The sequence below is a fragment of the Rhynchophorus ferrugineus genome, unplaced genomic scaffold, assembly GCF_030347505.1.
Source record: "Rhynchophorus ferrugineus isolate W39M unplaced genomic scaffold, kcgeb_rfMv2 rfM8, whole genome shotgun sequence".
NCBI classification, from domain to species: Eukaryota; Metazoa; Arthropoda; class Insecta; order Coleoptera; family Curculionidae; genus Rhynchophorus; species Rhynchophorus ferrugineus.
The window spans coordinates 997,873-1,024,631 of NW_027472587.1; the positions used below are offsets into that span (position 1 = coordinate 997,873).

Here is a 26,759-nt window from a genome sequence, read left to right on the forward strand (position 1 = left end):
TGTAGATAGGGGTTAAGTAACCATTGTAATTAAATCAGCCTTTAACATCCAAGACTATTATTTTAAATTCCATGTTAAAGCTTCAGAGAATATACCTTAGTAGTTTTATACAAGATTTAAATATTTATATAGGATTTTACCATAATATTTTAATTCTAATCAGCTAATAATACAGTTTATCAAATATACACTCAACAAACAATCAAATAGTATTCAAAATTAAAAAAAATAGTTCAATAAAGTACATAAATAATAGAACAGTCTTGATTAGTCACTTTTACAATCACTTTTGAGAGTTTCAGTACATTTAAGTAATAATGTTAAATTATAAATTAAATTTTGATGGTTTGGTACGTAATATATATTTGAAGTTAAATATCATATATTTCCGAAAAACTAAATTTAAATTAAAAAGAATAGACGAAGGAGAATAATCAAATAATTAAATTTAAATAATAGAAGTGCAATTTTATAATGATAATATTTCCTGTAAACATCATGCATTTTTTTAGTTAATATCAATACATTTTTAATTAGTATGATACATTCTGAGAATTTTTAAATAAACAATTAAAAAAAATAGAACTTTTTAACCCTCAGAGGGAATAAATGTTATAAAGAGTAATATTGCAAAATTTTTGCTCAATAGGATCCTGCAGTAATAATATTCTTCAGTGTTATGGCAAAAACAACAGACTCTATAAATGTGTGTATATATTTGAATAAATAAACATAAATAAAACCTTAAAATCGGTAATTTAGCTCAGTAAATTTAAACCAAAATGGTAATCTAATTTGATAATAATTTTGAAGATAGTACTATTGCAATTAAAAATACAGTAAACGTATAGATTATATTTTTTTTACAAATTAATTAAATGCATAAAATACACTCATTTCAATTGTCAAAGTATCTATAAATTAATTAAATTAGTTAAATAATTGATGATTAAACAAAACAAAAAAAAAATATAACTTAAATTTGAACTGATGTAAACTGATCCAGTTTCTTTTAATATTGGTAATTTCTTACAACAGAATAGTATATATAATTAACATAAAAAGATAACAGAAGAACCTTCTTGAATCTAATGAATGTGCCAGTTGTAATTGCACGAATATTTTATTTAGATATGGCTTGAGATTATTATCAGTTTAAAATTATATCTTTGAAATAACTCACGCATGATTTTAACTGGAATTAACAAATTTTCTGTTTGCGAAATCACCTACTTTCATGAACATTTATGTAAATATGGATATAATCATAGATCAATGCTTATACTAGGGAAATGTTAAAATTTTGGAATTATATATTTAAAAATTATAGTATACAGTAAAATTTATGATGGAATTGTAGGCAACGTAACAATAACTTACAAAACTAATGTTGAAAAGCAGTAACTAATCAGAAAATAATTTAACTTTTAAACGCAAATACAAGAATAAAACTAATTAAGAATTATTAATTAGTGTTAATTAATACATGAAATAGTGATGAAGAACAATAGTCATATGTAATTTATGATTGAAATCTGGCTAGTAAAAGGTAAATAAATACAATTTGGCTAAAAGGCAATAAATAAAGTAGTGTATACGTATATAGTAAAGTAAAAGTATATACGACAAAGGATTGCAGAAAATCAATAAGGATACATAGTTGATAGTTAGGGAAAGTAAAATATTATAATAAGTATAAAAGGAAACATTTTCAATTTCAATTTAGATAAAAATTGAAAAGGATAATATATAAAGTTATAATGGCTATAAAGTTTAAAAATGTTATAAAATAAGGAAATAAAGGTAATATTTGGTTGGAAAGTGAAAATGAAACAAGAAATATAACTGGAGATTGAAGATAAATTTGAGAATATATAGGTTCAAAGTTCTCAACTTCTTATTGTTGGATGTAAATTTCTAAATATTAAATTCAAAAATGTATCAAATAAACATAATATAGGATAATATGGAATTAATTATTTGGGAGTTGTCTCAGCAAAGCCGTAAATTACAAGGCTTACAAGAAAAAACAACAGCAGAATAAGATATTATACACAGGCCCATCGAAGATGTTAAAATGGACTTAAGCAGTTAGAATGGACCTCACCGTAGATATTAAAAGCATTTCATCCACAAAGTGCAAAATTGTTTTCACAGAAGTTGAAAATAAACCGCATAAAAGGTATAAAATGAAACTTGGCGAAGAAGAAAGAAATCATCAAGGTAAGGCAACTTAAAAGAGCAAGTGGTAAAGAGTATGTTTGTATTATAGATGGTCTTTCTACCAGATTCGCCAGAGACAACGTTCCAATAGTAGGTCGGAGTAAAGTCTTGCGTAGTCAAGATAGATGGTCAGGAAGACCGGATGTTCGACATATAAATAATTGGATGGCGGCGCCCATATGGTGACTGCGTATGCATTAAGATTGCATAAATAAATGTTAAAGTAGTTACCTTGGGATATAAAATTGCATTAAAGCCATTCAAGCTGGATGAAGATCTCTAACCGAGTTGTTTATAAAGTATAAATACAAAACAATCCTGTTGAATCCAGTGATTTAATTGCCCATTATCTTCACCAACTCAGTTTTACAAAATCGGTTCTAGGTTCTAATTCAATGGAAAAAAATAAAACCACAACAAAGTCATTTCGGTCTATGTGTCCAGCATATGAGAATTATAAATAAACAAATTACGCAGCCTCTTACTTAAAAAAACTATATTGCACTAATATGATTCAGAAGCATAGAGTAATATATACCCTATGTTCAGAAACATTTGACCTTAGTAGTCGGTTGTATTATGTTAAAGCCAAATCAACTAAAATAAATTATATTTTAAAAGGATAATGTGTAACACTACATGTTATTTCTGTTTATGGATAATTACAAATATGTATTGCAATTTCACAATAAATAAGAAAGTGGCAAAAAAATCGAACAAAGAAAACTCGGAAAATTGTTATATTAAAATATAAGCATTATGTCATATATAATATAATTATATGTATATTTATATAGTTATATATAAATATGTAGTTGTGTGAAATAATCATAGAAGAATTAATCACATCAGATCCTGGCCATTGTTGCCAATAGAAGAAAAACAAAGCCACAACAAAGTGATTTTTTGCGGTCGATGTGTCCAGCGTGTCAGAATTATAAATAAACAAACTACGCAGCCTCTTATTTAAACAAATTATATATTGCGCTAACGTGATTCAGAAGCATTCGACGTTAGTGGTCGGTCGTATTATGTTAGAGCAAAGATGCTTTTAACGAAGTTGCTGTTTGTTTCTTTATTCCTTTGTATTTCGGTAGTGAAGGCTGTTGTATTTATCAATAATGCCAGTCAAAGTGAAATTCTTGATTCTCACATTAGTTCAGTTATAAATTATTTAAATGCTAAGCCTAATAAAGTGTACGATTACAAAAAAGGATCTCTAATTCATATTCAAAACAGGGTAAGAATGACGAATTTATTATCTTTTTTGTGCATTTGCGATATTTTGATTTAATTTTTATTGTTTGCTGTCATAGTTCTGCCCATAAACTCCAATAAAATGTTATATTTATCTGTAAAATATTTATTTTTGAAATATATTGACCTTTTACTATCTTGGGGTTATGAACAGCTTGCAAAATATTAATAATATTGTTATTTATAATTGATGGACTATCTCTTTATTTGAATATATTTTTCCTGTGTTGTTTATTTAAATTAGTGAATATCAGTTGGTATTTTATAGAATCGATGAAGTCACTATCGTTAAAATGCATCTTTAAAACATATCGTCCAACATTTTTTTTATAAAGCTAATATTGTGCTTTTTAAGATGCCATTGCAATGCTATTCATAAAACGTAATTATAAAAGTAGCATAATGTAGGCTAATGTAGTTAAAAATTAAATTAAGGAAACTAAAATTTAATCCTATTTAAAAAAATCAGTTCACAATCATATATTAAAAATAAGGAAGTTGTAGGCTGTTACAGTTTACTTGACATCATATTATAACTGAAATATTCTTTAAGTGGCCTTTTCCACCACCATTATTTAAAAGGAAACTATTATAATAGCATATTAAATTATTAATTTGGTTTAGGCTGACGTTTTTGAGGTAACTGTTGCAATTGATGTGGACTGTATTAATAAATATCCAGAAGTTCCTTGTAATGAAAAAGTGCTTATCTGCCACGCGTTGATTGGACGCGATTCAGAACAAAATCCAACCTATCAAGTTCTTAGTGATGTAAGATGCAGTCCAAAGAATGATGAAGAAGTCACAAACATACCTGTTAACACGGTGGAAATTACAAGTAATTCGCCACTGTTAACTGAAAATGTACCAAACAACAATGGCAAAGTATGATATAACAACATAGTAAATAATAAAAACAATTAATTAGAACTAATCTCAGATTGAATTAAGTAATGAAGCCATATCTCCAGAACAAATAGAACCAGATTTCATAGCAAGACCTAGGCCAGAGTTATCTTGCCTAGGATGCCCTCATGATTTAAATAAAAATGTTGAAGGCGTGACAGAATTGCTTGAAACAGCTTTAAGGCATATTGAAAGCGAACAAACTCATAGGTATGCTGTTGTTGAAGTGAAAAGGTTACAACAGCAGGTATTATTTGAAATAATGAGTGACTTTATGTACATTGGTTAATTTTTAATTATAGATTGTTAATGGAGTCAAATATATTTTACTTATTGAAGTGGTTCCAACAGTATGTCAGAAAGATGCAGATATTTCTGCCCCTTGTCCTTCAAATACAAACGAAAATCCTTTCACATGTGAAATTACTTTTATTGAGCATCCTTGGATAAAAAAAGAAAAGCACATTATCGGCAATAATTGTACGCGTTCTCAAGAATTTGCTACTGCTAGTAAATCTACAAATAGTGGAGATGACACGCAAAACGAAATATCCAAAAATACAGGCAAGTCTCATTATACAGCATGCATAATGTTTTTAATATATTACATTACAGGGTTAATAAAAAAATTTAATTTGAATATGTTGAATATTAAAAAAATTATTGCAGCCTTCTTTTAGGTGCCTCAGTTACTAATCCTGATCAATGGTTAACTGACTTACAGTCGCAAATTTTACCAGAAAATCCTAGTAGTCCTACTCCTACACGTGATAATGATGTGAAGGCTTTAGAAAATTCATTGGGTAACAAGAACATTACTAATCAATAATTATACTATCTTTGTTACAGTGAATCTTAATAATAAATTAATAATTTGTTTATATATTTATAATTTTAACGTGACGTTAAAATAATATAATCATAATTAACATAAATCATATCATTTTTTATTTTCTTTCTTAAATTCTGTTTATGTAGCTGACGAAGGTAACAATCAGTTTTTCACTGATATACAGTCACAAATTTTACCAGAAACTCGTGTTATCATTCCAAGGCAAGATATTGAAATTAGACGATCACAAAGTATGCCAGGTAGGAAGATATTAATTCCGTCCGTTGTTTATGATAAATTTAAATAAATCCCAATCTGTCATTAAAATTATTGCAATTACGTTACGTTTTCTCAGCTTCTTTACCAAATTTACCTTATATACCTGACCAGATTTACGCTCAATGGCCAAGAGATATACATATTCCAAAGAGACCCGATTTTACACGTTCCCAAAGTTTACCAGGTAATAATGGTGTTGCACATCATTCATCTTATTTATACATAAATAATATATCAATATCGAGTTTATTTCAGTTGAATCACTAACACCATTTATAAGAGACTTCGATGAGTTTAAAAGTCAGCCTCTCTATTCACAACCCAATCCATTTCTGTATTTGATTCATATGCACTATATACCGGAGAAATCAACACAGTATCATCAAAACGAAGAACTATCTCGAGAGCATGAGTTGAATGTCGGTCACATTATTCATAATCCCGATTGGATAGAAATGCACGAGGCCCACCAGAGAAGATTAAGGAGAAGTACTTCCAAATCTGAATCGAGTAATACCGAAGAAACCCAGCGAACACGTCGTGATATCGTTAAAAGTTCAGAGGAAAGTTCTGAAATAAGTTCGGAAGAAATTTTGGTCGATAATAACAGGTATTGTAGTTTTATAAATTGACAATTTTCTTCTAACCGCATTGAATTAATCAAATTCTAACCATTTATTTGTATTCCCAGATTGAAGAGAGAATTGAATGATTCAAATACTTCCAGTGATGAATCTACCTCTAAAGATTCAAGCATCAGTAATGAAGTTATTAAGAGGTAAAGAACATAATAATAATCTCTTTTCAATCTACAATTATTTTCATTAACTCAACATTATATATGTATATATTATACTTTTAATAACCTATAGTTACATTTTATTTCCAATATGTTTAGATCTAAGAGAGATATTGTAGAGAGTGAATCTAACAGCAACAGTACCAGTAGTGAGGAGAACGGGAGGTAAATTTGCATTTATGTTTTTAGAAATGTAGCATATATATATATATATATATATATATATATATATATATATATATATATATATATATATATATATATATATATTAAATTTTAATGGAGTTAATCTGTTCTCTAGACCTAAACGAGGCGCTGAAGACAGTTCCGATAGCAGTTCCAGTAGTGAAGAAAATGATACTAAAGCGGCCGACACATGCCAAAAGTGTAATAATAAAGATAATGAAGATTCTAGCAGCAGCAGTAGTAGTAGTAGCAGCAGCAATAAAAATGACCAAGTTTATGTCCGAAATGAGAGATCCACGGGACAAATGGAAAAAATAAGTCACGAAGAAAAGGTTTTTTTTTAAATCAGTGAATATTAATTTTAAAATTCTAACATTCTCAATTTTTCAGGGCCTCGTGAGGGACTTGGCATCTTTTGCCGCCGCTACGCTAGACAGTATCGATGATGACCACCATAAAAGAGTAATTCTTCAAATTCTGGGAGCAAAAAAACTTAAACTGGACGGTCTATATTATCAAATTATTCTACGGCTAGGTATTTCCCACTGTTTCGAAGGAGACCATCATGAGAGTTGCAGAGAGAAATTATTTACCAATTTAACAAAGATTTGCAAAGTTTTGGTTCACGTTGATGAAGATTATTCGAATCCTAAAGTAGTCAAATCTCAGTGTCAGAATATCAAGAAGGACGAAAATGATCGGAATAGAACAAACTACAGCAGATATAAAAGGACAGCTGAAGCTATGGTGGGAGCACCCAGACCATTTTCAAAAGACTCCCCCAATGTTCAAACTTATCTACAAGCTGCTCTGGAACATCTAGATTCTACAAATAGTGATAAGAAGCATGAAGTCGTAAATGTAAATATATAATAAATATATATATATATATATATATATATATATATATATATATATATATATATATATATATATGTATGTATGTATGTATAAGTATATATATTTTTTAACGCATATATAGGAAAGCTTATTATTATTGGGTTATTTTTCAGATTGTATCGGCCACACATCAGGTAGTTTCTGGAGCAAAATATGTAATTACTGCAGATATTGGATTGTCTGAAACAACTCAAACTCCTAAAAGGTGTGTTGTTGTAGTTTGGGAACAATTATGGCTGGATAGTAGAAAATATACAGTTACATGCGATTCTGATGTATACAAATTTAACACAAAAGCAAAAAGCTTTAAGAAAAGGTCGACGTCACTTCTAGGTGTTGATAAAGAAATGCCTGTTGACCACCCAGATGTTAGAAAATATGTGGACATCATGATGCGGTATTTATCTTCGAAAATTTCGAAAAATACTAAATACGCCAACAAAAGAATTAATTCGGCATCAAAAAGGATTCTGTCAGGAACATTTTGGAACATTAACGTTGATATTGTACAGTGCCCAAAAGAGAAAACTTGTTCTGATAACGTGAATTTTATTAACTGTGACTTAGAAGTTCTAAACAGAGTTTGGCTACTTGATAGTCTAAATATGCAACTTACTTGTTCTAACGATGATCACGTTTACACCTATAGAAATGTTACTCCTTTAAAAGCCGAATTGGCTTTTACTCGGTTTGTGAAAGAATATTCCAAGGATTACAACAACTATGAAGAATACCAGTACCGCTTAAAGGTTTGTTGTTGGCCTCATGGTATCTTTTTGGCGTACTTAATTAGATCATTAATGTCTAGGTATTCAAGCAAAATTTAGCAAAAATCCATTCTCTCAATAAAATGGAAGAGGGAACTGCAGAATATGGCATCACCAAGTTTGCCGACTTAACGGAGGCAGAATTCTCGAAGCTCCATGGCTACAGACCAGATCTGCAGAGTGAGAATGAGCTTCCTTTTATGAATGCCGATATACCAGATGTTAAGATCCCTTCGGAATTTGATTGGCGAAATAAAAGTAAATTGCGCGTAGAACTTAATCGACAAATTAAATCCTCGTTTTCTTTGCGTTTTTATAGAAGCTGTAACGGAAATCAAAGATCAGGGCATGTGTGGAAGTTGTTGGGCATTTAGTGTAACTGGTAACGTCGAGGGCCAATATGCTATTAAATATGGTAAATTATTAGAGTTTTCTGAACAGGAACTGGTTGATTGCGATAAGTCAGATCAAGGATGTAACGGCGGGCTAATGGATAATGCTTACAGGTATTTACAACATTTTACCAAATGATATACAATAATTTTTCCAAGTTTATTTAATATTTTGGGGGATCCTAATTGTTTTAGAGCCATCGAAAGTATGGGTGGATTGGAAACTGAGTCGGATTATCCTTACGAAGGTGAAGATGAAACCTGCAGACTTAATACGAACAAAACCGTGGTAAATCTGAAAGGAGCTGTCAACATTAGTCAAGATGAAACCGACATGGCCAAGTGGTTAGTTCAGAATGGTCCAATTTCAATTGCTATCAATGCTAATGCTATGCAATTCTACATGGGTGGAATATCGCATCCAATTAAAATATTATGTAATCCGAATAACTTAGATCATGGAGTTCTAATCGTGGGCTATGGAGTACACAGTAAGTTGAAAGCTGTTTCAAAATCAACTGTTTTTTAAATTTTTTAAAATTATTTTAGCGTACAAGTTATTCAACAAAACACTTCCGTATTGGATAGTAAAAAATTCTTGGGGAACATCGTGGGGCGAGCAAGGATATTATCGAGTGTACCGTGGAGATGGTACATGTGGATTAAATCAAACGCCATCAAGTGCCATCGTAGCTTAGATGTTACATAAATACAGAACTTAATTTACTACTAATTACCATAAATATTTCTAATATTTTATATATTTTTGAGAAAGAATCTCTAGAAATTGTGATTTTAGAGATACCAGTATGTTATGGTATCTAATAAGATCTATATAATGTAAACTGAGACTTAACCAAAGTGGCACCCAAATTTAAGAAAAAGATTAATTGTTTTTGATATTACTATCAATTTTACGATGTGATATGTATATACTCATAATTTGACTATTATTTACTGATTCATCTAGGAATAATAAAATAGCTTAAATGACATCTGATTTACAAACGTATATATATAATTGGTTTTGTTTGCTGTTGAAATATATTAATTCAAAAATATAAACAGAGTTTTATTTTCACTTAGTTTTTTTAATTAAGATAACCGTAATATAAAGAGGTCCCAGTCCTGGAATAAAAAAAAATCCCACATTTACTCTAGGATTGCTTTGGCGTGTTACATCATAAAAACTGCTTTCCCCTCAGGAATATCGATTTAAATGTGGCAAATAGACCTAAATCACTGATTGATTATATCACGTCATTCAAAGGATTAGACACAAAACATTGAAATATGTCGGTTTTCTAAAATATAACAAAATGGGAATACCATCTATTGATCAATAGTAGACCTAAATATACGACGTCCTCTTTTATAATGAAAACTTCATGATAAATGATAAAGAAATATTAAGGAGCGACTGTGACTTTAAAAAAAAGACTGGGTTTACAAAATTGTTTCAACATTCAACTCGTTCATCATATTTAATTAGCTGATTTCTGGCTTTTCTCATAATTCAAAAAATGACTTCGCAGAAAATGATTTTGATAAAACGAAAACGTAATAGCTGCTGTAAAGGATACTTTGCAGTCCCAGAAAATCACTACTACAATGATGTAATGACAGGGATGTCATCCATAAATTGATAAATCAAATAAGTGTACTAACCATAAAGCTATTTTTACAACCATACATATTTTTTGTTTCTTTCTGGAAGTATCGGTTTTATTTCGGCGAATTTATTGATTAACGATCACCATGGAAACCATACGGTACATATTGTACATATTCAATAAAAACAAATACATTTCCACTTGCAAATATGTATTCGGCCAATGTTATTAATGACGGTGATTTCACAAAAACTGTCTATGGCTTGGTAAGTACTGCAGTTAATATATTACAAAGGCAGATAATAAAATAGCGGCACTTCAGATAAAGGATAGTAGATTCAGCGAGGCGATTAAAGTACTTCATGGGATTCCGGAGTCAAACTCAACGAGAGCTGGTTTGTCATTACTCGCTTATTGTTATTTTTACATTCAAGACTTCAACAATGCAGCTACGTACTACGAACAGCTTACTGAAATGTATCCTGATAACGATGACTACAAATTATATTACACTCAATCGTTATATCAAGCTTGCAATTATGATCAAGCATTTCAGGTAATCATTGTGACATTACTACACTGTGGTTTTACCTATTACACCCGTAGGTATCAAATAAATTGATTGATAACCCAAAATACACCGGTAGTATAACGAAACTTCAAGCTGCAATTAAATACAGCCAAGAGGATGTCCTCTCCGCTAAAAGTTTAGTTGATGCCTGTCCCAATGACGATCCAGATAAGGAAGTAAATTTAGGTTGCCTTTTATATAAAGTAAAAAATTATTTTATATGAACGGAAACCTAATAATATAACCGACTTTTTATAGGATGGAAATTATGAAGAAGCATTAGCGAAATTTGTTGGTGCTCTGCAGAACCAGGGCTTCAAACCTTACTTGGCTTACAATATAGCCTTGTGTTATTATAAACTAAAGGAATATGGACCATCGTTAAAATATTGTGGTAACTTAATGTACTCATATAATGACCAGTTTAATTCATTGTGTCTTTTTAGCTGATATTATTGAAAAAGGAATTAGGGATCATCCCGAACTTAGCATTGGCATGCAAACGGAGGGAATTGAGGTGCGATCAGTCGGAAATACTCTCACCTTACACGAGACATCTTTAACTGAAGCGTTCAACTTAAAGGCTGCTATTGAGTATCAATTGAAAAATAGTAATTATTGTTTTCCAAATTGTAACTGTTTTGTATATTTCTTCTGATATATGAATATATGTATTTTTAGTTGATGCGGCTAGAGAAGCTTTAACGGACATGCCACCTAGAGCTGAGTACGAATTAGACGCGGTGACATTACATAATCAAGCGTTGATGAATTTTGAACAAAACCCAACTGAAGGATTTGAAAAATTGCAATTTTTGCTTCAACAAAATCCTTTTCCACCAGAGACGTTCGCGAATTTGTTGCTGCTATATTGTCAGCACGAATGTTATGATTTGGCTGCTGATATTTTAGCTGAAAATGCTCATTTAACTTACAAATACCTAACACCGGTAATATCCTAAGTAAAATTACAAATTTTTGTTAAATCATTTTTTAAATGTATTATATTTAGTATTTATATGATTTTCTGGATGCCATAATTACACAACAAACATCACCGAGCGAAGCATATCAGAAACTAGATGAATTAGCCAGTCGGCATACCGAACAATTGAGAAAATTGGCGAAGCAAGTACAAGAGCATAGAAATCGAGGAGATATAGAGATAGTAAAAAAAGCTATCATGGAATATGAGGAGTGCTTAGATAGGTTAGTTAATGGGTAGTAATAAAATATCCACAAATTTGTTTAGATATATTCCAGTATTGATGGCCCAGGCAAAAATATATTGGGATATAGAAAATTATCCACAAGTTGAGAAAATATTCAGAAAAAGCGCGGAATTTTGTAACGAACATGATATCTGGCGACTGAATGTTGCTCACGTATTGTTTATGCAGGAAAACAAATTTAAGGAAGCCACTGGTTTCTATGAACCTTTGGTAAAAAAGAGCTACTCAGAAGTAGGTGTTATTAAGTTAAATAATCGGAGTTAGAGCTACATGAATATTATGTATTTGGCAGATTTTAAATGTTAACGCCATAGTATTAGCGAACTTGTGCGTCTCATATATAATGACATCGCAAAATGAGGAAGCAGAGGAACTGATGAGAAAAATAGAAAAAGAAGAGGATCAAATGTCCTTTGAAGATCCCGACAAAAAATATTTCCACCACTGTATAATTAATCTAGTTATTGGGTAAAGTGTTGGTTTGTGTATATGTAAGTACCAGTAAAATATGTATATGTGTTGTAGAACATTATATTGTTCTAAAGGAAATTACGAATTTGGGGTATCCAGAGTCATGAAATCTTTAGAGCCTTACAGCAAAAAGCTGGGAACCGATACCTGGTTTTATACAAAACGGTGTTTTTTGAGTTTAATCGAGAACCTAGCCAAGCATATGATTGTTTTAAGGGACGCGATTATTCAAGAATGTATTCAATTTTTAGAAAGTTGTGAATGTAAGTAACAATGAAGTAGCTTGATATCAATTTTGAGTCATTGCATTTCAGTATATGGAAAATCAGTTAGAACAGTGGCTTACTCCACATTAGCTGAAGAGAATGATGTCCCAAATGGAAAAGAGACTGTCAGTTATGAAGCAAGAAAAATAAAATATCTTCTTTTAAAGCTGCAATCGTATTAAAAAACCACTGCAATTCCTTAGACTACACCACACCATAATCTCTGTAATATCAATATTAAAACAATATACTCTCATTTGCATATTTATTTTTGCTATATTATAACTAGCTATTGTACATACAGTTATGGAAATTATTTTGCTTAAAATGCATACTTAATCCAGTGGAATGTTAATAATCATATCATATTATTTACTATTCTTCACGTTTAGGTACATATTCTAGCACCACAGCAGATTTTGGTGAAACTGGAACTGCAGTTGCTTTTTGTTTTACACTAGAAAATAATGTATTAGCAAAACTATTACAATCACATACTATCAAAACACATACCCAATATCCAAAAACTCAGTTTCATTGTAGTTCTTGCTATAATATCTTACAGTAACCTCTTCCAGTTTAGCAAGAGGAGGAATTTCTTTTGGAATATTGATAGTTGACACTTCATTACTCGGATTGAGAGCTACAAATATTCCTGGGCTACCTGGTGTTACTCTAAAATTAAATTTAAAAAAAGTTAATAAAAAACTAGAGATAATAAGATTGAAATTATTATGCTCACCTTTGTCTTTAGAGAGCATGATGGAAAAGTAATATTAGTATTAGATTCTTATACTAAGTTAAATTAATAATAAATAATTTAATTCCTTTTATTATACATACCTGAAGAAAGCCAATACAGTTTCATTTACCAAACTGTAAACCCCACAGATACCTCTCATAATAGAAGGGCTATCTCTAATCTTCAGCAACAATGGATCTATTTTTTCATCAACATTAATTAAAGGTGCTCCTGGTAATAAATATGTTAAAATATTCAATGCATCCTTTGGAATGACTTCAGATTTTGCCTATAAACACAAATAATAAAAAATGATATAAGACACTTAACATATTCCTACTTACTTCCCATAGAGGCCATTCAATATTATCAATATTAAATGTATAGTTTAATGTGTTGCCTGCTTCAGAAACAATAAATGTTGGCTTGGAGAAAACATTTGATTTTAGTGGCAAATCAATTACAAGAGAGTCATTAACTTTGTATGATTCAATACTATTTACTTCATTAGAAACCATTAATGGGCCATTTTCAGTGCTATTTCTAATAATACTTCTCCACTGTTTTAATAATTCCCCTACTTCTGGTAAATTTTCAGTTTTGGTGTGCTTATAAAATGCATATTGAGTATGGCCGACTGTTGTATGTAGATTTATTGTGTCCTCATTTTCAAAGTTAGAATCAATAAACAAAAATTCTGCATTGAGTAATGATATACCAGATACATTCAGTGTTAAGAATTTGTTTATAACATTGGTGAATTCTTGAACCACTTCCCTATTTCTGAAATTAAGATGTGGTTTATCAAATGGGGAATAATAATACTCTTTTCTTATCTCAGAATATTTCCAGGATGATACATTTTTCTGACTAACCTAAAATATATTATTTTTAACACATTATATCATATTTTACCAAATAGTGCTTACCCAATTATTTGGTGGAGCCATTAGTGAGCCAACTTGATTGGTACCAGCCCTCCAAATATAATAATCAATAAATGCAGGATCTTTATTTTCTGATTTATTAAACCAAACATTTGATATTGCTGGTTGTAACTCAATAATCACATTGGCACCTTTCTTTTTAACTGCATTAATTGCTTCTACAACCCCTGACTTTTCATCTATAGGCTCATAATTATCAACTGGCCATGGAATTATAACCCCTTGAACATTCTCATCTAAATTTTTCACTATTTCCATTTTAATGTCCTGCATTTTAGTTAAAGGACCTTTTTGCCACCTAATAAATAATTTGTATTAATTTTCTTTAATAAAAAAAAACATACATTTACAATATTACCAAGTCCTTGGTGGTGGTGGGTCGCATTTAGGAGCAGCATATATAATTAAAACAGCACCAATAAGCATTGCTGCCCATAAAAGCCAGAAGGTGATAAAAAGAAACCATCTTAATCTAACCCAAAAAGGGTCATTAGCATACTTCATTAATTCTTCTTTTGTAAGGCCAACAAATGCATTTTTGACCTCCACTAAAGTTTATTTAGCAAATATACAATCATTAATTCACCAATAATAAAAATAAAATTAACTTACTAATATCAAGTTTTGCGTCTCCATTTTGTGGACTTTTTTCACTATTAACAATAATTTCAGCGGGCTTATCTTCTGGTAGCATTTTTTCATCAGCACCATCTACTTCTGGATTGCTTTTAGTTTTTACTAAAGATTTAGGTCGCGAGACTGCTTGCTCTGCGAAATAAATATAATTATATTGTTTTTGCTTTTCCTTAACCAGTTGTGGTTCAAGAGCCTTTAAATGGCAACAGACTGGTTACTAGCTTATAGACACAATTTAAAACTCATTAAGATTAGCTAACACTTTATTATTTAACTATGGTAATATTATTTCTTTGTAAATTTGTTTGAAGCCTACATAAAACTACTTGAAAAAAATTTTTAAGGTAAGTAAAAGTGGCTTCTTTAAGCTCTTAAGGTTTGATATGAAAGTAAGACAGGAAAAACTCAGTTTAATGCACCTGTACCTTAAACAGGTTTGATGATTATTTGAAGCCTAAAGTACCGTTACGACTATACAAAACGTTGCAGTAGGTAATACTTTAAACAAGTTAGTCTAGTATAATTTCTCACCTTCCATATCTTTTTCTGGTATAGGTTTATAAGAGGAATGTGTGGGTTCCGAATTATTTTTACAGGAAATATCCAATTTATTACCCTCCATCTTCAAAAAACGCCAAATTCAAACTCACGTCCCGAGTCTCTAAGTACTAAGATTTCAACTGGATAGAATGTGCACGAATCTTTTTTGGTAGTGACAATTGTATAAAATCAATATATATCTCACGCAGGCGGCTGATGCAATAGAACGAATAGAACTTCTGTTTTACAATGATGTCTAAATATTGTTAATATTGATTTAGCACTGCACCTAAATTTTAATAAACAACAACAAAATTATTCTTTTCAACTATTGATTTAGCATTAAATATACTGATTAAAAAATCAATTTAATTCAAGGTTATATTTAATATTCCCGCCATTAGCTACAGTTTTTATGTTGAGTAACCTGAACCATCGAGCTTTAAAGTAGTAGTAGAAATGTATTTAAAGATTTAAACACTGATTCACTAATAATTGACTTTAAAATGAATTAATTAATTCATTTATTGGGATATAGGAATGTTAAATGTTATTTTCTAAACTTTTATTCATTTTTATCAATTTCTAAATCTTTTGTAATATAACGAGACATGACACTGTCATTCATATATCATATCATTTAAGAAATAACATAATGTTTATATACACAAATTTTTTGTAAAATGATCAACTGTTTAAAAATATGCCTTCCCCTGTTAGTAGTCTTCATCAACCACCAGTTGCTGATGTTACTAATGCCTCTCAAGCGGCTGCTGATCCTGCCAAAGATAAAAAACCTACAGTTTTAGAATCTCACGGTTATATATTGGGTAAAACCATTGGAAACGGCTCTTATGCCACTGTTCGTGTAAGTTCTTGTGATGCATTATAAACATTGGTATACTGAATACATATATTCACTAAAAAAGTGGTGTATTGCAATGATATCTTTACATTAGGCAATATAACAATACTATTAGAAATATTTAGCTAATTAAACATATAGCTCAATTCAGATATTTAATTATGTTTTTCCCTTTTGACAAAATATTTATATATAAGTTTAACTCCTTAATTTCTAATACGCTTACGGATATATTTTATGGCAATTTGTATTGTAGATGGCAAAAAGCGAACGACATGGAGGAAACGTAGCCATTAAAATTGTCAGTAAATTCTCAGCACCAGCAGATTATTTAAAAAAGTTTCTTCCTAGAGAAATTGAAGTTGTTAAAGGTCTTAGACACTCAAATTTAATCAGGTTTTTACAAGCTATTGAAACCACCCACAGGTAAAACTATCAAGGCAGCAACACGATTGCGAATTTTCGAGTGTTATATAGGTTTATTGTGAGTTTAAATGTGTTTAAGAGTTTATATTATTATGGAATATGCAGAGAATGGAAGTTTGCTTGATATAATCAGAAAAGATCAATGCATCGATGAATCTCGCTCGAGAAAATGGTTTCGGCAATTAGTCAATGCCATTGATTACTGTCACGAACGCGGAGTGGTCCACAGGTAACAAAACGCTCCTATGTTGATAGCTCGATGAGAACGGGAACTATTGGTCCAGTTAACTTTCGGTCTTAAATTTAGTTCTTATTAAGAGACATTTTAGGGTCATAGAAAAATTTAGAGTTTAGTTAAATGAATTCTCCTTATCTTTCGCTGATCACGAATATTTGTTTTATTATATATATATTGGCTTTTGACCCATTTTTTGTAATATCTATTTAGAAATATATAACTTGTTCATGACGAGATTAAATTAAATTAATTAATAAGTTAAAATTTGTTCCATAATTGAATATTATTTGCTTTATTGTTTTTTTAACGATGTAAACTTCCTTTTTTTAACGCATAGTCATTCAATACGTGATTATTACAATTTTAAACAATTAAAACCAATATATCAATTTAAAATATTAACGTAACATTATCATTTGAATATTTTTCAATAAAATTACCCTAATTTGCACTTTGTGTTTGTATAGAGTTTTAAATTTGCACACAATCATTCTTTTCAGAGATGTTAAATGCGAAAATTTATTAATGGACGATGGATGGAATGTTAAGTTGTCGGATTTTGGCTTTGCAAGAGGGCATATGCGCCCTAAAAGTGGCCAAGCCATTCTCAGCGAGACGTATTGCGGAAGTTACGCTTATGCATCACCAGAAATTTTGCGAGGTATACCCTACCAGCCGCAATATGCGGATATTTGGTCGATGGGTGTAGTTCTTTTTGCCATGGTGTTTGGCAGATTACCATTCGATGACAGTAATTACAAAGAATTAATTAAGGTAATCAATTTCAAGCTTTTGTACCATCATTTTTGTGTTGCATTATACAAGACAAGTTTACTTAGGTTGTTTATTTATTAGTAAAGTTCTATCTTAAAAACTATATTATAATTTTTTATTAATATTTAATACTCTGTTGTGTTCTGAATTTAATATTCTGTGTTGCCAGATCTATATTATCTCCAAAATCTTTGATTATATTTTGTAATCGAATAGCAAAATGATGTTTATAATGAAATCGAGTTTGCATACTTAATTTAAAAAAAATATATGAATATAACGATATACAGTTAAAAAACTAGAGTATATTTCAGGTCAAGGTAAAAAACCGCCATAGCAGACCTATTTTTAAAATAATTTTAATTTAAAAGTTTCAAAAGTGTGGTATATTTTTTCAGTTTATTTTTGGCATAGAATAATAGTGAGTTTAACGTATATATTTTTACTGTTGTTTTTCACATACGTATACGATATTAGTCATGTTTTTTGCTGTAATTTCTGTTATATTGTAATAACATTCTCATTAGCGTGTTTTGAGGTATTGAAATAAGAATGTGTTACGACATTAACATCAACAAACCACATTTTAGCAAGTTTCCAGTAAGGTTGTCTTCCCGAAAGAACCAAAAATATCTGTAAGCTGCAAATCGCTAATAAACAAGATACTAGCTCCTTTAAAGAGCCGCATCCGCATTAGCGGAATCAGAACTGACGGTTGGTTCGCCTACGATGAAGACCAGGCCGGAAGCAGCAAAGATCGCAAATCAGTCGTTTCGGTGACGAAATCTTCTAGTGTACAACACGTAATATTTATTGATCGAATATTGTAGGAGCCTGACGATGAAAGAAAGTTATCGGTCGATCCTGATACTATAGTACCACCGGATCTCATTACAAAACAGCAGTTAGAAAGCAAATCGAGGCCCCGTGGCCCTAGAAGAGATAGTACCGACGAAGAAGAGACCGTTAAAACGGAAGAACCTCATGGAAGCGACACCAAATCGGATGATAACAAGAGGAAATGATGCCAGTTCTTTTCTTGTCACTTTAAATATACCTACATATTTCTTTTCATTTTAAAATGTTATTTCTATTTTGTTTTTAGATTTATACGTATATGAAATATAATAAATATTTAATATATGGGGAGTTAGACGATTTTTCCAAAATTGAATGGAGATTTTCAATTGTTTTTCGATTTTTTTTAGCATTTACCCGTTTATTATGCCTCTGAATTAATTTTAATATTTCATCTGTAATTTATTAAACTTGATATGGTAACAGCAAATACTTATTTATTTTTATGAAAACTCTACACAGTTATGACTTCTCCAATAAAACAGCCAATGGCCGTCATAGATGGCGTCGAAATTTGTAAAATTCGTTTTAAACCCGCAGTCGACTTTTCCTTCTCATTTTACCTTAGTTAAAAAGAGATAAAATGCTGTTTGATACATCCGAACATGTAACCAAGTCAGTCATAAAATTTTACTTGGCTTGGTACTGATGGATCATGTTGCTAAATATGTGCAAAGTTCTTCAAAACGTTAGTGATGATAATTAGAGGTTATAAACCGGTAAATGCTGATGCGGTAACATTGCGACGTGTTGACATTATAAATTTTGATGATGTACATTGGCTGTTTAGTCGTCGAATATATTGGCAATTGTAATTTGTAAATATGTAAAATTAGTTTTAAACTCTAAGTTAAAAAGAGATACGTCTGATGCGTCGGAACATGTAACTGAATCAGCCTATAATATCCTATTTGGGTTAGTACCAGTAAACCCATGTTGCCAAATGTCTGCAGAATTCTTTAAAACATCAATGATTATCATTAGAGGTTATAAGGCGGCAAATGTTGTAAACCAAAATTCAAAGTTGATGTGATAACATTGAGACGTGCTGATGACATACATTTTGATGATGCGCATTGGCTGTTTTATTTATCTTATAAGTTGTATATGCATAAAATGTTCTTTGGTTGACAAAAAAGCCGATCATACCCGAAGGGTAAATCGACTATATTCCACTAGAAGTACAATGTTTTTAATATATGTTTCCTCGATTATGTTTCTTTTTCAGTTTATAAAAATACACTATCCTATAACGCGAGTAATTTAAAGTTTTAACCAAATAATACCACAATACCTATATCAACTTATCTTTATTGATTTTTCCGTTCTCTGTATTAAAATATAATAAAACCCTAATTCGCTTAACAAATACAAAATATTGACATAAACTTAAAGGCGAATTAAGCTTTATATATGTTCTATCTTATAAGGATAGGGAGGTGGTAACTCGTACGTCGAAGGGACTCCAGCTCGTGATATAGTCGAATAGATAGGGGGCGCTAGGTTCTTGTACGATTGCTTGATGGTTTCAAGGCTTTCCGGATCGAGATCCTCGCAAGAATTCACAACTGAAACAAAACCAAATCGTAACATACATTAATAAGTGAGTTTAATTTTAATTGGTATATATTATTATAAAAATAGAATTGTGATGTCTCAGATGATTTAGAAGATTATAAAATTTAATTAGAGAATAAAAAATTGAACAATGTAGCCGTTAAACACAACAACGTGGAGGTTGGATAATAATACATTGGAATGTTCAGCGACACGTCATAGTCTTTCTTAGAATGATAAGTTTATTTATATTTGTTGAACAATTATCTTGTAATGTATTTATATTTTTTAAATATAAATAGATACTTCTATATATATTGTGATAACATTGTTTTTTTTTTAAATAATAAATACATACGTATGTTATTTAATCATAAAATTAAGATCTATTCTTATTTCCTTGTTAATTTTCTTGTATCTATATAATAAAGTTATTAGTATATAATATACGTACAAATAACTACAACTATAAATAGTTATCTCTGTATCTAATGTCAAGCAGGCTTTTATGTTAAATTATAATTTCATTTGACAATGAAAAGCGTATGAAGAAGTGATCCATGTTTGTTGCTTGATTGCAAATGTGTTTATTGTATTGAGATCGTTAACTTTATGATTCTGTAACTTTTTGGATTCTTATTTTTATTATTTTTTTCTTCAAAGGAATTCTTTAAATATTAATACTAATACTATTAATAATAATAATAATAATAATTTATATATTAATACCTAGTAAAAAATAGATAATGAAAATATTATTTGTTTTTTTTTATTTCACTTGAAGAAATACCTAAAGTACATGTTTCTACACTAGACTACCCCCTTAAGCATCCATCATATAATCCAGACATTTTTCATGTGATTACGATTTATTTTCGTCTTTATCTAACTTTTCAGGTCAAAACTGAAACTGATTCTGTCATTGCTTCTAACTATCAATATATTTTTTTTATATCACGGAAAGCAATTTATTTTGGAATCGTCAAAGATCTAATGGAGTTTATTTGCGTTTATTAAAATTCGGAGCGGATTTTTCTTTCTCATTTAAGTTTAAAAGAGCAAAATGCTGCCGGTTCGATTTGGGTTAGTAGTGATGGATCATATTCTAGTCTGCAAAATTCTTGAAAACATAAGTGATAATAATTAGAGGTTTTTACGTTTTGTGTTTAAAATAGCAAATGAAAAGTCAGATATGATGCGTGAACATTGCGACGTTCTGATGTCATACATTTTGATGACGTGAATTGGTTGTTTTATTGGATAGGGTATTGTAAATATATGGCTTTAAGTTTTGTTCGTAATATGATTGCAAAAAACAACATAGCACGATTTAGACAATATAACTCTACATTTTATTAGTCATTATTTCATTCGTTTTATTAGAAATTATACAAATAACACTAAAATATAAAAATAATTTTACATCATTCAAAATGAGACTACTGATTGCAATATAATAAAATACAGTAATTAACTTTTTTTCTATGAAAATAAATAACGTCTATCTAGGTCTGACTTTTTGATTTGATGAAAAAAATAAAAAACATTTGTAAGCACACATTCGAATGAAATAGTACTAAGCAATTACTTTTTCTCATAAATTTAAGGTAATATTAAATATTACCTTTATACCTTTATACCTTTTATATTTAATTAAATTGAACTGAAATCTAGGCGATCCAATTATTTTAGTTCTTTCCTCAAAATTAATACGGGAAGTTGATTTGACTAGAGTACTAATTATTATTTTTAGTTAGGGATGTGGACCGCGAGCAATCTATCGATATTTAAAAAAATCGATATTCTCTAAACATTTAAAAAAATAGCAATATTTTTTATAAACCTTTGAAATTACATACTAAAATGAAGTAAAGTTTTTAAGTGAAATATTAATTTTAATGGTTAATTAGAAGGTTTTTTAAAATTTTTAAGAAATAATATCGATATTTCGTTATTTTTAAAAAGTCTCGATATTCTCTAAACATTTTAAAAAATAGCGATGTTTATAACAAACCTTTGTAAATGTAGTAAATCTTTAAAATTAAGTGCTAATTTAATTTAAAGGTTTTAAAAGTGTTAGGAAACCTTTTTGAACCTAACCTAAGAAAAATATCGACATTTTTTCGGCATCCCTATTTTCAGTCGACTTTTTGACTATCGACTAGTTTCACTCGATAGTTCTCAATACTAAACATATGTAAATGTAAAAAATTGGATACATTTTGACAACATCTTAAAACAAGATATAAAAAATGGCGAGTGCGCCATGGTGTGTGGAAAATAGGATTTAAAAAATGATTAGTGTTATTATAACCATATAGTAATTGCTCTGTGATTGCAACGCCAGAACTATTTTAATATATTTGATGTAGTACAGCATTATCATGATTGCTAATGAAGCTGTTATTATTATCATTTGTTTTCTTGTGAAATGACCGTTGTGAATGATATAGAAAATGATGTGATTATCTTACTTGTAATGTCGCCTCGTTCGTCGATAATAACGATCCGATTTGCGGAATGACCGGACCTTTCACTGACTAAAACAGAATTGAACACCCCTTCAACGTTGACGGTAAAAATAATAATGGACTCTTACTTATTTGACACAGTCTAACACTAAACAAAGTTATTGCCACGCAACATAACAACAACAGCAGAACCCAGAATACCTTCTCCTCGTATATTTTAATCATCACCAGTCGAAACGATTCGAAGGAAAAACTCAAGTCAATTCGGCCAATGGAATTGATGGTCGTTCGAGAGGTATGCGGACTGGTAAAGGTACACGGATGAGTGCGATATCAGTTGTCAGGCATACATTTTAAAATAGCTCTCAATAATACACGAGATTTTGATATCAGCCGAGCGTTTTGATTAACGTATATTAGGGGATTAGTTGACAAAGATGCGAGATAGGGAATAATTAAATACTACAAATAGTAAGGTGTTTGACGTGGGGCGAAACTTTTATGATCGTTCAACAATTGACGGTATAAGACTGAATGGATGGAATCAGGGTTATTCCAACTTTTTCTTTTTTTTTTGTTAATTTCCTAGAACGTCAGCAATCTGCCCGTGGGCAATAAGTATTATTATATGCTTTCAATTATTATCTTGACATGTGGTAGATCACTTCAGCAAGTGATCTACTGTACAACTTATAATCTAAATCTTATTCCAGATACTATGTTAAGTTATTTTAAAGTATATCCTAACCTATTTTAAAAACTATTCTAGCTTATTCTAGAAATTATTAAATTTCACTCTATGTGTCTGTTAATCAGTTCGTATAGCAGTTTGCGTTTGAGCCTACGCACTTCACTGTCATCACGCACATTTAACTGTTTGGCGAGTGCATTGAGATGTACTAATAGTCTTTCAGAGTACTTTGCACTAACACTCCGAATCACACTTGTTATGGGTTTATGGGGATATCGGACTGAATCAGTTTGTTGGACGCGTAATATGGACGATGACTCGCAACACCTTATTCCGAAACCTCTGGAGGATATTTTTGTTAGATTTGCTAGTAGTACCGCACAGTTCAATACCATAGATCCAAATAGGCTTAAGTATTGACTTATCAGGCAATACATTTGGTTCAGTTTAAGCCCAAGCTATTTGTGTTTTGTCACTATATGTTTTTTCTATGTCAAATGTCGATTGAAATGCATTCCCAGATATTTAACGTTGTCTGCTTGCGGAAGTAAATGATTATTCAATTTTACTTAGGGATATGTTCTTCTACAAAGGGCGAGTTTCACATGGGTAGATTTTGTCTCATTTGCTTTGATACGCCACGTTTTCAACCACAATTCGACTTTGTTAAGATGAAGTTGGAGGTTTCTTGTGGCTGACATTGGATCCTCTTATGATGATAAAACCGCTGTATCGTTAGCATATGTTGCAACAGTCGTGTTTCTTGAGGTCGGTAGGTCAGCTGTATACAATAGATATAACAATGGGACAAGAACACTGCCCTGCGGAACATCCGAATATATGGGCTGTAGATCAGTGTATTAGTCACCCTGTTTGACAATAAAATGTCTGTCTGTGAGGTACGATTTCCGCAATTGAAAGTGCGTATGGGGCAAAAACTTTTTCAATTTAACATACAGCCCAGTGTGCCACACCTTGTCGAAGGCCTGAGAAATATCGAGAAATGCAGCGGAGCAATATTTTTTATCGTTTAAGTTTTTGTTAATTTGGTTGACTAATCTATGTATTTGTTCTATTGTTCCGTGTTTATTACGGAAGTCAAATTGATGGTCTGGAATAATATTTATCTCCTCTGCGATTATTTTAAGTCTCTTAATGTACAATTTTTCGAACAGATCACAGGTAATAGGCTTATAGGACGATAAGGGGAGACGTTTAAGAATTTTAATGATTTGAGCCACTTCCCAAGTGCTAGGAAAGTAATTAAGTCTTAGATTGGCATTAAATATGAATGTTATTAATTTGATGCACTTTTCTGACAGCTCTTTTAAGATTCTTCCGGTTATTAGATCAAAACCAGGATCGTTTTTAGAATTGACTTCTTTATGTATTGTTTGTTTTACTTGTTTAACAGTAAATTTCTCATGTGGAAGATCCATTTGAAAGGGAGTGTTTAGAAAGTCAACTGTGTTATTTTCTTCTGTTACGGATATTTCAGATGGGTACGGATTAAATACTGTCTTTAATTATTTAGAAAAAACTTCCGCTTTATCTTTATCATTCCTAGCCCAGATATTGTTGTCAATTTCAATGGGTGGATTATGTTGATGACGTTTTAGAAAAAAATTATTACTTTTCAGATAACAGATGCGGCTATCCGTCTCTCAGTGGACCTAAAGTGTAGTGAATATGTGTTTACGTGACCAGACAAAAGGACTGCATCTCATTTTTATTAGTGTTTAAAATTATTTCATCTTATTTTACAACAGTCCTTTTGAAATTCATTTATAGTATTTATAGCAAAAAACTAGTACTAAAATAACGTAAGTGAAAAATGAAGTGCGTGAAATAAACAATGTATTTATTTTATTTATTTTTATCCTCTGGAAGTAAATTAAATAAAATATTAAAAATTAAAAAATGGCAAACCATAGCGATTCAACCAAATCACCTGCACACTTTGATATAAGATTAGAACAAACAGCAATAACGCAAACTCCACCATCAGAATGGACTACAGTCATTAAGAAAAAACGATTGAGAAGTCCATAAGAAGAAATCGCGAGGAAACAAACAAGAATCAGTGACTATTGGTTGCAGAAACCGATAGAGACAAAAAACAGTTTTAGCAACCTGTCGGAAGAAATTGAAGAGAACATACAACCAAGCCCTGAAAAAGTTGTTCCCAAACCACCACCAATAACAGTCTATAAGGTAGGAATAATAAAAAACATCCATGACTTATTGAAAACCATTACTACGAACTACACAATTAAAACAGTGTGCTATGAAACAATTAAAATCCAATTGTTCGAAGCGTATTACTTTAAAGTTCTTATAAAAGAATTAGATGAAAGAAACACCCAATACCATACATTCAGGCCAAAATCCGAGAGAATATTTAAATTCGTATTAAAAGGATTACATCACGGGACGGACTTTAACACCATCAAGGTAGCACTAGCTGAAAAAAGCCACGAGGTCGTAAATATTCACAATATACGACATCACACAACAAAAAAACCTCTGCCTATGTTTTATATAGACATAAAACCTAATGGAAATAATAAGGCGGTGTATGAAATCACCAAATTGGAAAATAATATTATTAAATGCGAACCACCACATATAAAAAGAATTATACCACAATGCACAAGGTGTCAAGCGCACGGGCACACAAAGACTTACTGTCGCAAATCATATAGATGCGTAAAATGTGCAGGAGAACATAAGACAGGAGATTGTACTCGTAAAGTTCGCGATGAAAAAGTGAAATGTGTTAACTGTAACGGAAATCATCCAGCGAACTACAAGGGTTGCGCAGTTCACAAGCAACTACAGCAGAAACTCTATCCTGCCTTAAGGGAAAAAAGGCATCAACAAAAACAATCCACTACTACCAATCTACCACTCTCCACCAGAATAAGTCAACCAGACATAATGTATGCCCAAATAGTTGAAAATGGTTCAGCACAAAAACGAGAGACAATATCTCAACCTACTGAAACTAGCAACATCTCAAGATTAGAAAATATGATGGCCAAACTAATGGATCAAATGAGTACGATGCTTGGTCTACTCATAACCGTCGTAAGCAAACTTGCCTAATGCCTGAAACCAATAGCTACAAAATCGCCGTCTGGAATGCCAATGGGCTCCAACAACACGCCAGGGAACTAAAAATGTTCGTAAATGAACAAAATATTGACGTTATGATGGTTTCCGAAACACACTTTACGGACAAGAATTATCTGAAAGTTCCTAAATATAAGCTTTATCATACAAATCACCCTGATGATAAAGCACATGGAGGTACAGCC

General features: G+C 30.9%; 5 protein-coding genes across 8 annotated transcripts; 3 read left to right on the forward strand and 2 right to left on the reverse strand.

Annotated features, from left to right (window-relative positions):
• The first annotated feature begins 3,084 nt into the window (after positions 1-3,084).
• Positions 3,085-9,622, forward strand: LOC143201400 (uncharacterized). Of its 2 annotated transcripts, XM_076412417.1 has the most exons (17): positions 3,085-3,463; positions 4,105-4,365; positions 4,421-4,633; positions 4,689-4,950; positions 5,067-5,189; positions 5,365-5,478; positions 5,574-5,681; positions 5,753-6,107; positions 6,189-6,275; positions 6,396-6,461; positions 6,598-6,814; positions 6,873-7,343; positions 7,496-8,131; positions 8,191-8,407; positions 8,469-8,655; positions 8,737-9,032; positions 9,091-9,622. In XM_076412417.1, exons 1-17 carry the CDS (start codon positions 3,269-3,271, stop codon positions 9,237-9,239), a joined length of 3,957 nt encoding a protein of 1,318 aa, XP_076268532.1. In that variant the 5' UTR covers positions 3,085-3,268; the 3' UTR covers positions 9,240-9,622. The 2 variants fall into 2 exon arrangements, with proteins under 2 accessions (XP_076268532.1, XP_076268533.1); XM_076412418.1 differs by lacking the exon at positions 6,189-6,275.
• Positions 9,623-10,282: 660 nt separating this feature from the next.
• On the forward strand, positions 10,283-12,950 carry Ttc30 (Tetratricopeptide repeat domain 30). The gene is made up of 11 exons (XM_076412441.1): positions 10,283-10,420; positions 10,477-10,710; positions 10,761-10,928; positions 10,984-11,119; positions 11,172-11,336; positions 11,407-11,675; positions 11,738-11,934; positions 11,978-12,188; positions 12,250-12,425; positions 12,483-12,691; positions 12,743-12,950. The coding sequence occupies exons 1-11, from the start codon at positions 10,364-10,366 to the stop codon at positions 12,874-12,876; spliced, it is 1,956 nt and encodes a 651-aa protein (XP_076268556.1). The 5' UTR covers positions 10,283-10,363; the 3' UTR covers positions 12,877-12,950.
• On the reverse strand, positions 12,946-15,877 carry CD98hc (CD98 heavy chain). Its single transcript, XM_076412452.1, has 8 exons — positions 15,551-15,877; positions 14,996-15,151; positions 14,742-14,931; positions 14,366-14,681; positions 13,781-14,311; positions 13,538-13,725; positions 13,208-13,369; positions 12,946-13,151 (listed from the first exon to the last, which is right to left on the reverse strand). The coding sequence occupies exons 1-8, from the start codon at positions 15,639-15,641 to the stop codon at positions 13,070-13,072; spliced, it is 1,716 nt and encodes a 571-aa protein (XP_076268567.1). The 5' UTR covers positions 15,642-15,877; the 3' UTR covers positions 12,946-13,069.
• On the forward strand, positions 15,235-19,011 carry LOC143201423 (testis-specific serine/threonine-protein kinase 3). 3 transcript variants are annotated; one of them, XM_076412469.1, is made up of 6 exons: positions 15,235-15,298; positions 16,681-16,850; positions 16,930-17,079; positions 17,589-17,862; positions 18,453-18,638; positions 18,693-19,011. In XM_076412469.1, the coding sequence occupies exons 1-6, from the start codon at positions 15,296-15,298 to the stop codon at positions 18,885-18,887; spliced, it is 978 nt and encodes a 325-aa protein (XP_076268584.1). In that variant the 5' UTR covers positions 15,235-15,295; the 3' UTR covers positions 18,888-19,011. The 3 variants fall into 3 exon arrangements, with proteins under 3 accessions (XP_076268584.1, XP_076268585.1, XP_076268583.1); XM_076412470.1 differs by lacking the exon at positions 15,235-15,298 and adding an exon at positions 15,347-15,363; XM_076412468.1 differs by lacking the exon at positions 15,235-15,298 and adding an exon at positions 16,191-16,427.
• A 1,000-nt stretch (positions 19,012-20,011) lies between these two features.
• On the reverse strand, positions 20,012-23,105 carry LOC143201442 (uncharacterized). The gene is made up of 3 exons (XM_076412522.1): positions 22,877-23,105; positions 22,752-22,817; positions 20,012-20,288 (listed from the first exon to the last, which is right to left on the reverse strand). Exons 1-3 carry the CDS (start codon positions 22,971-22,973, stop codon positions 20,128-20,130), a joined length of 324 nt encoding a protein of 107 aa, XP_076268637.1. The 5' UTR covers positions 22,974-23,105; the 3' UTR covers positions 20,012-20,127.
• Positions 23,106-26,759: the final 3,654 nt, after the last annotated feature.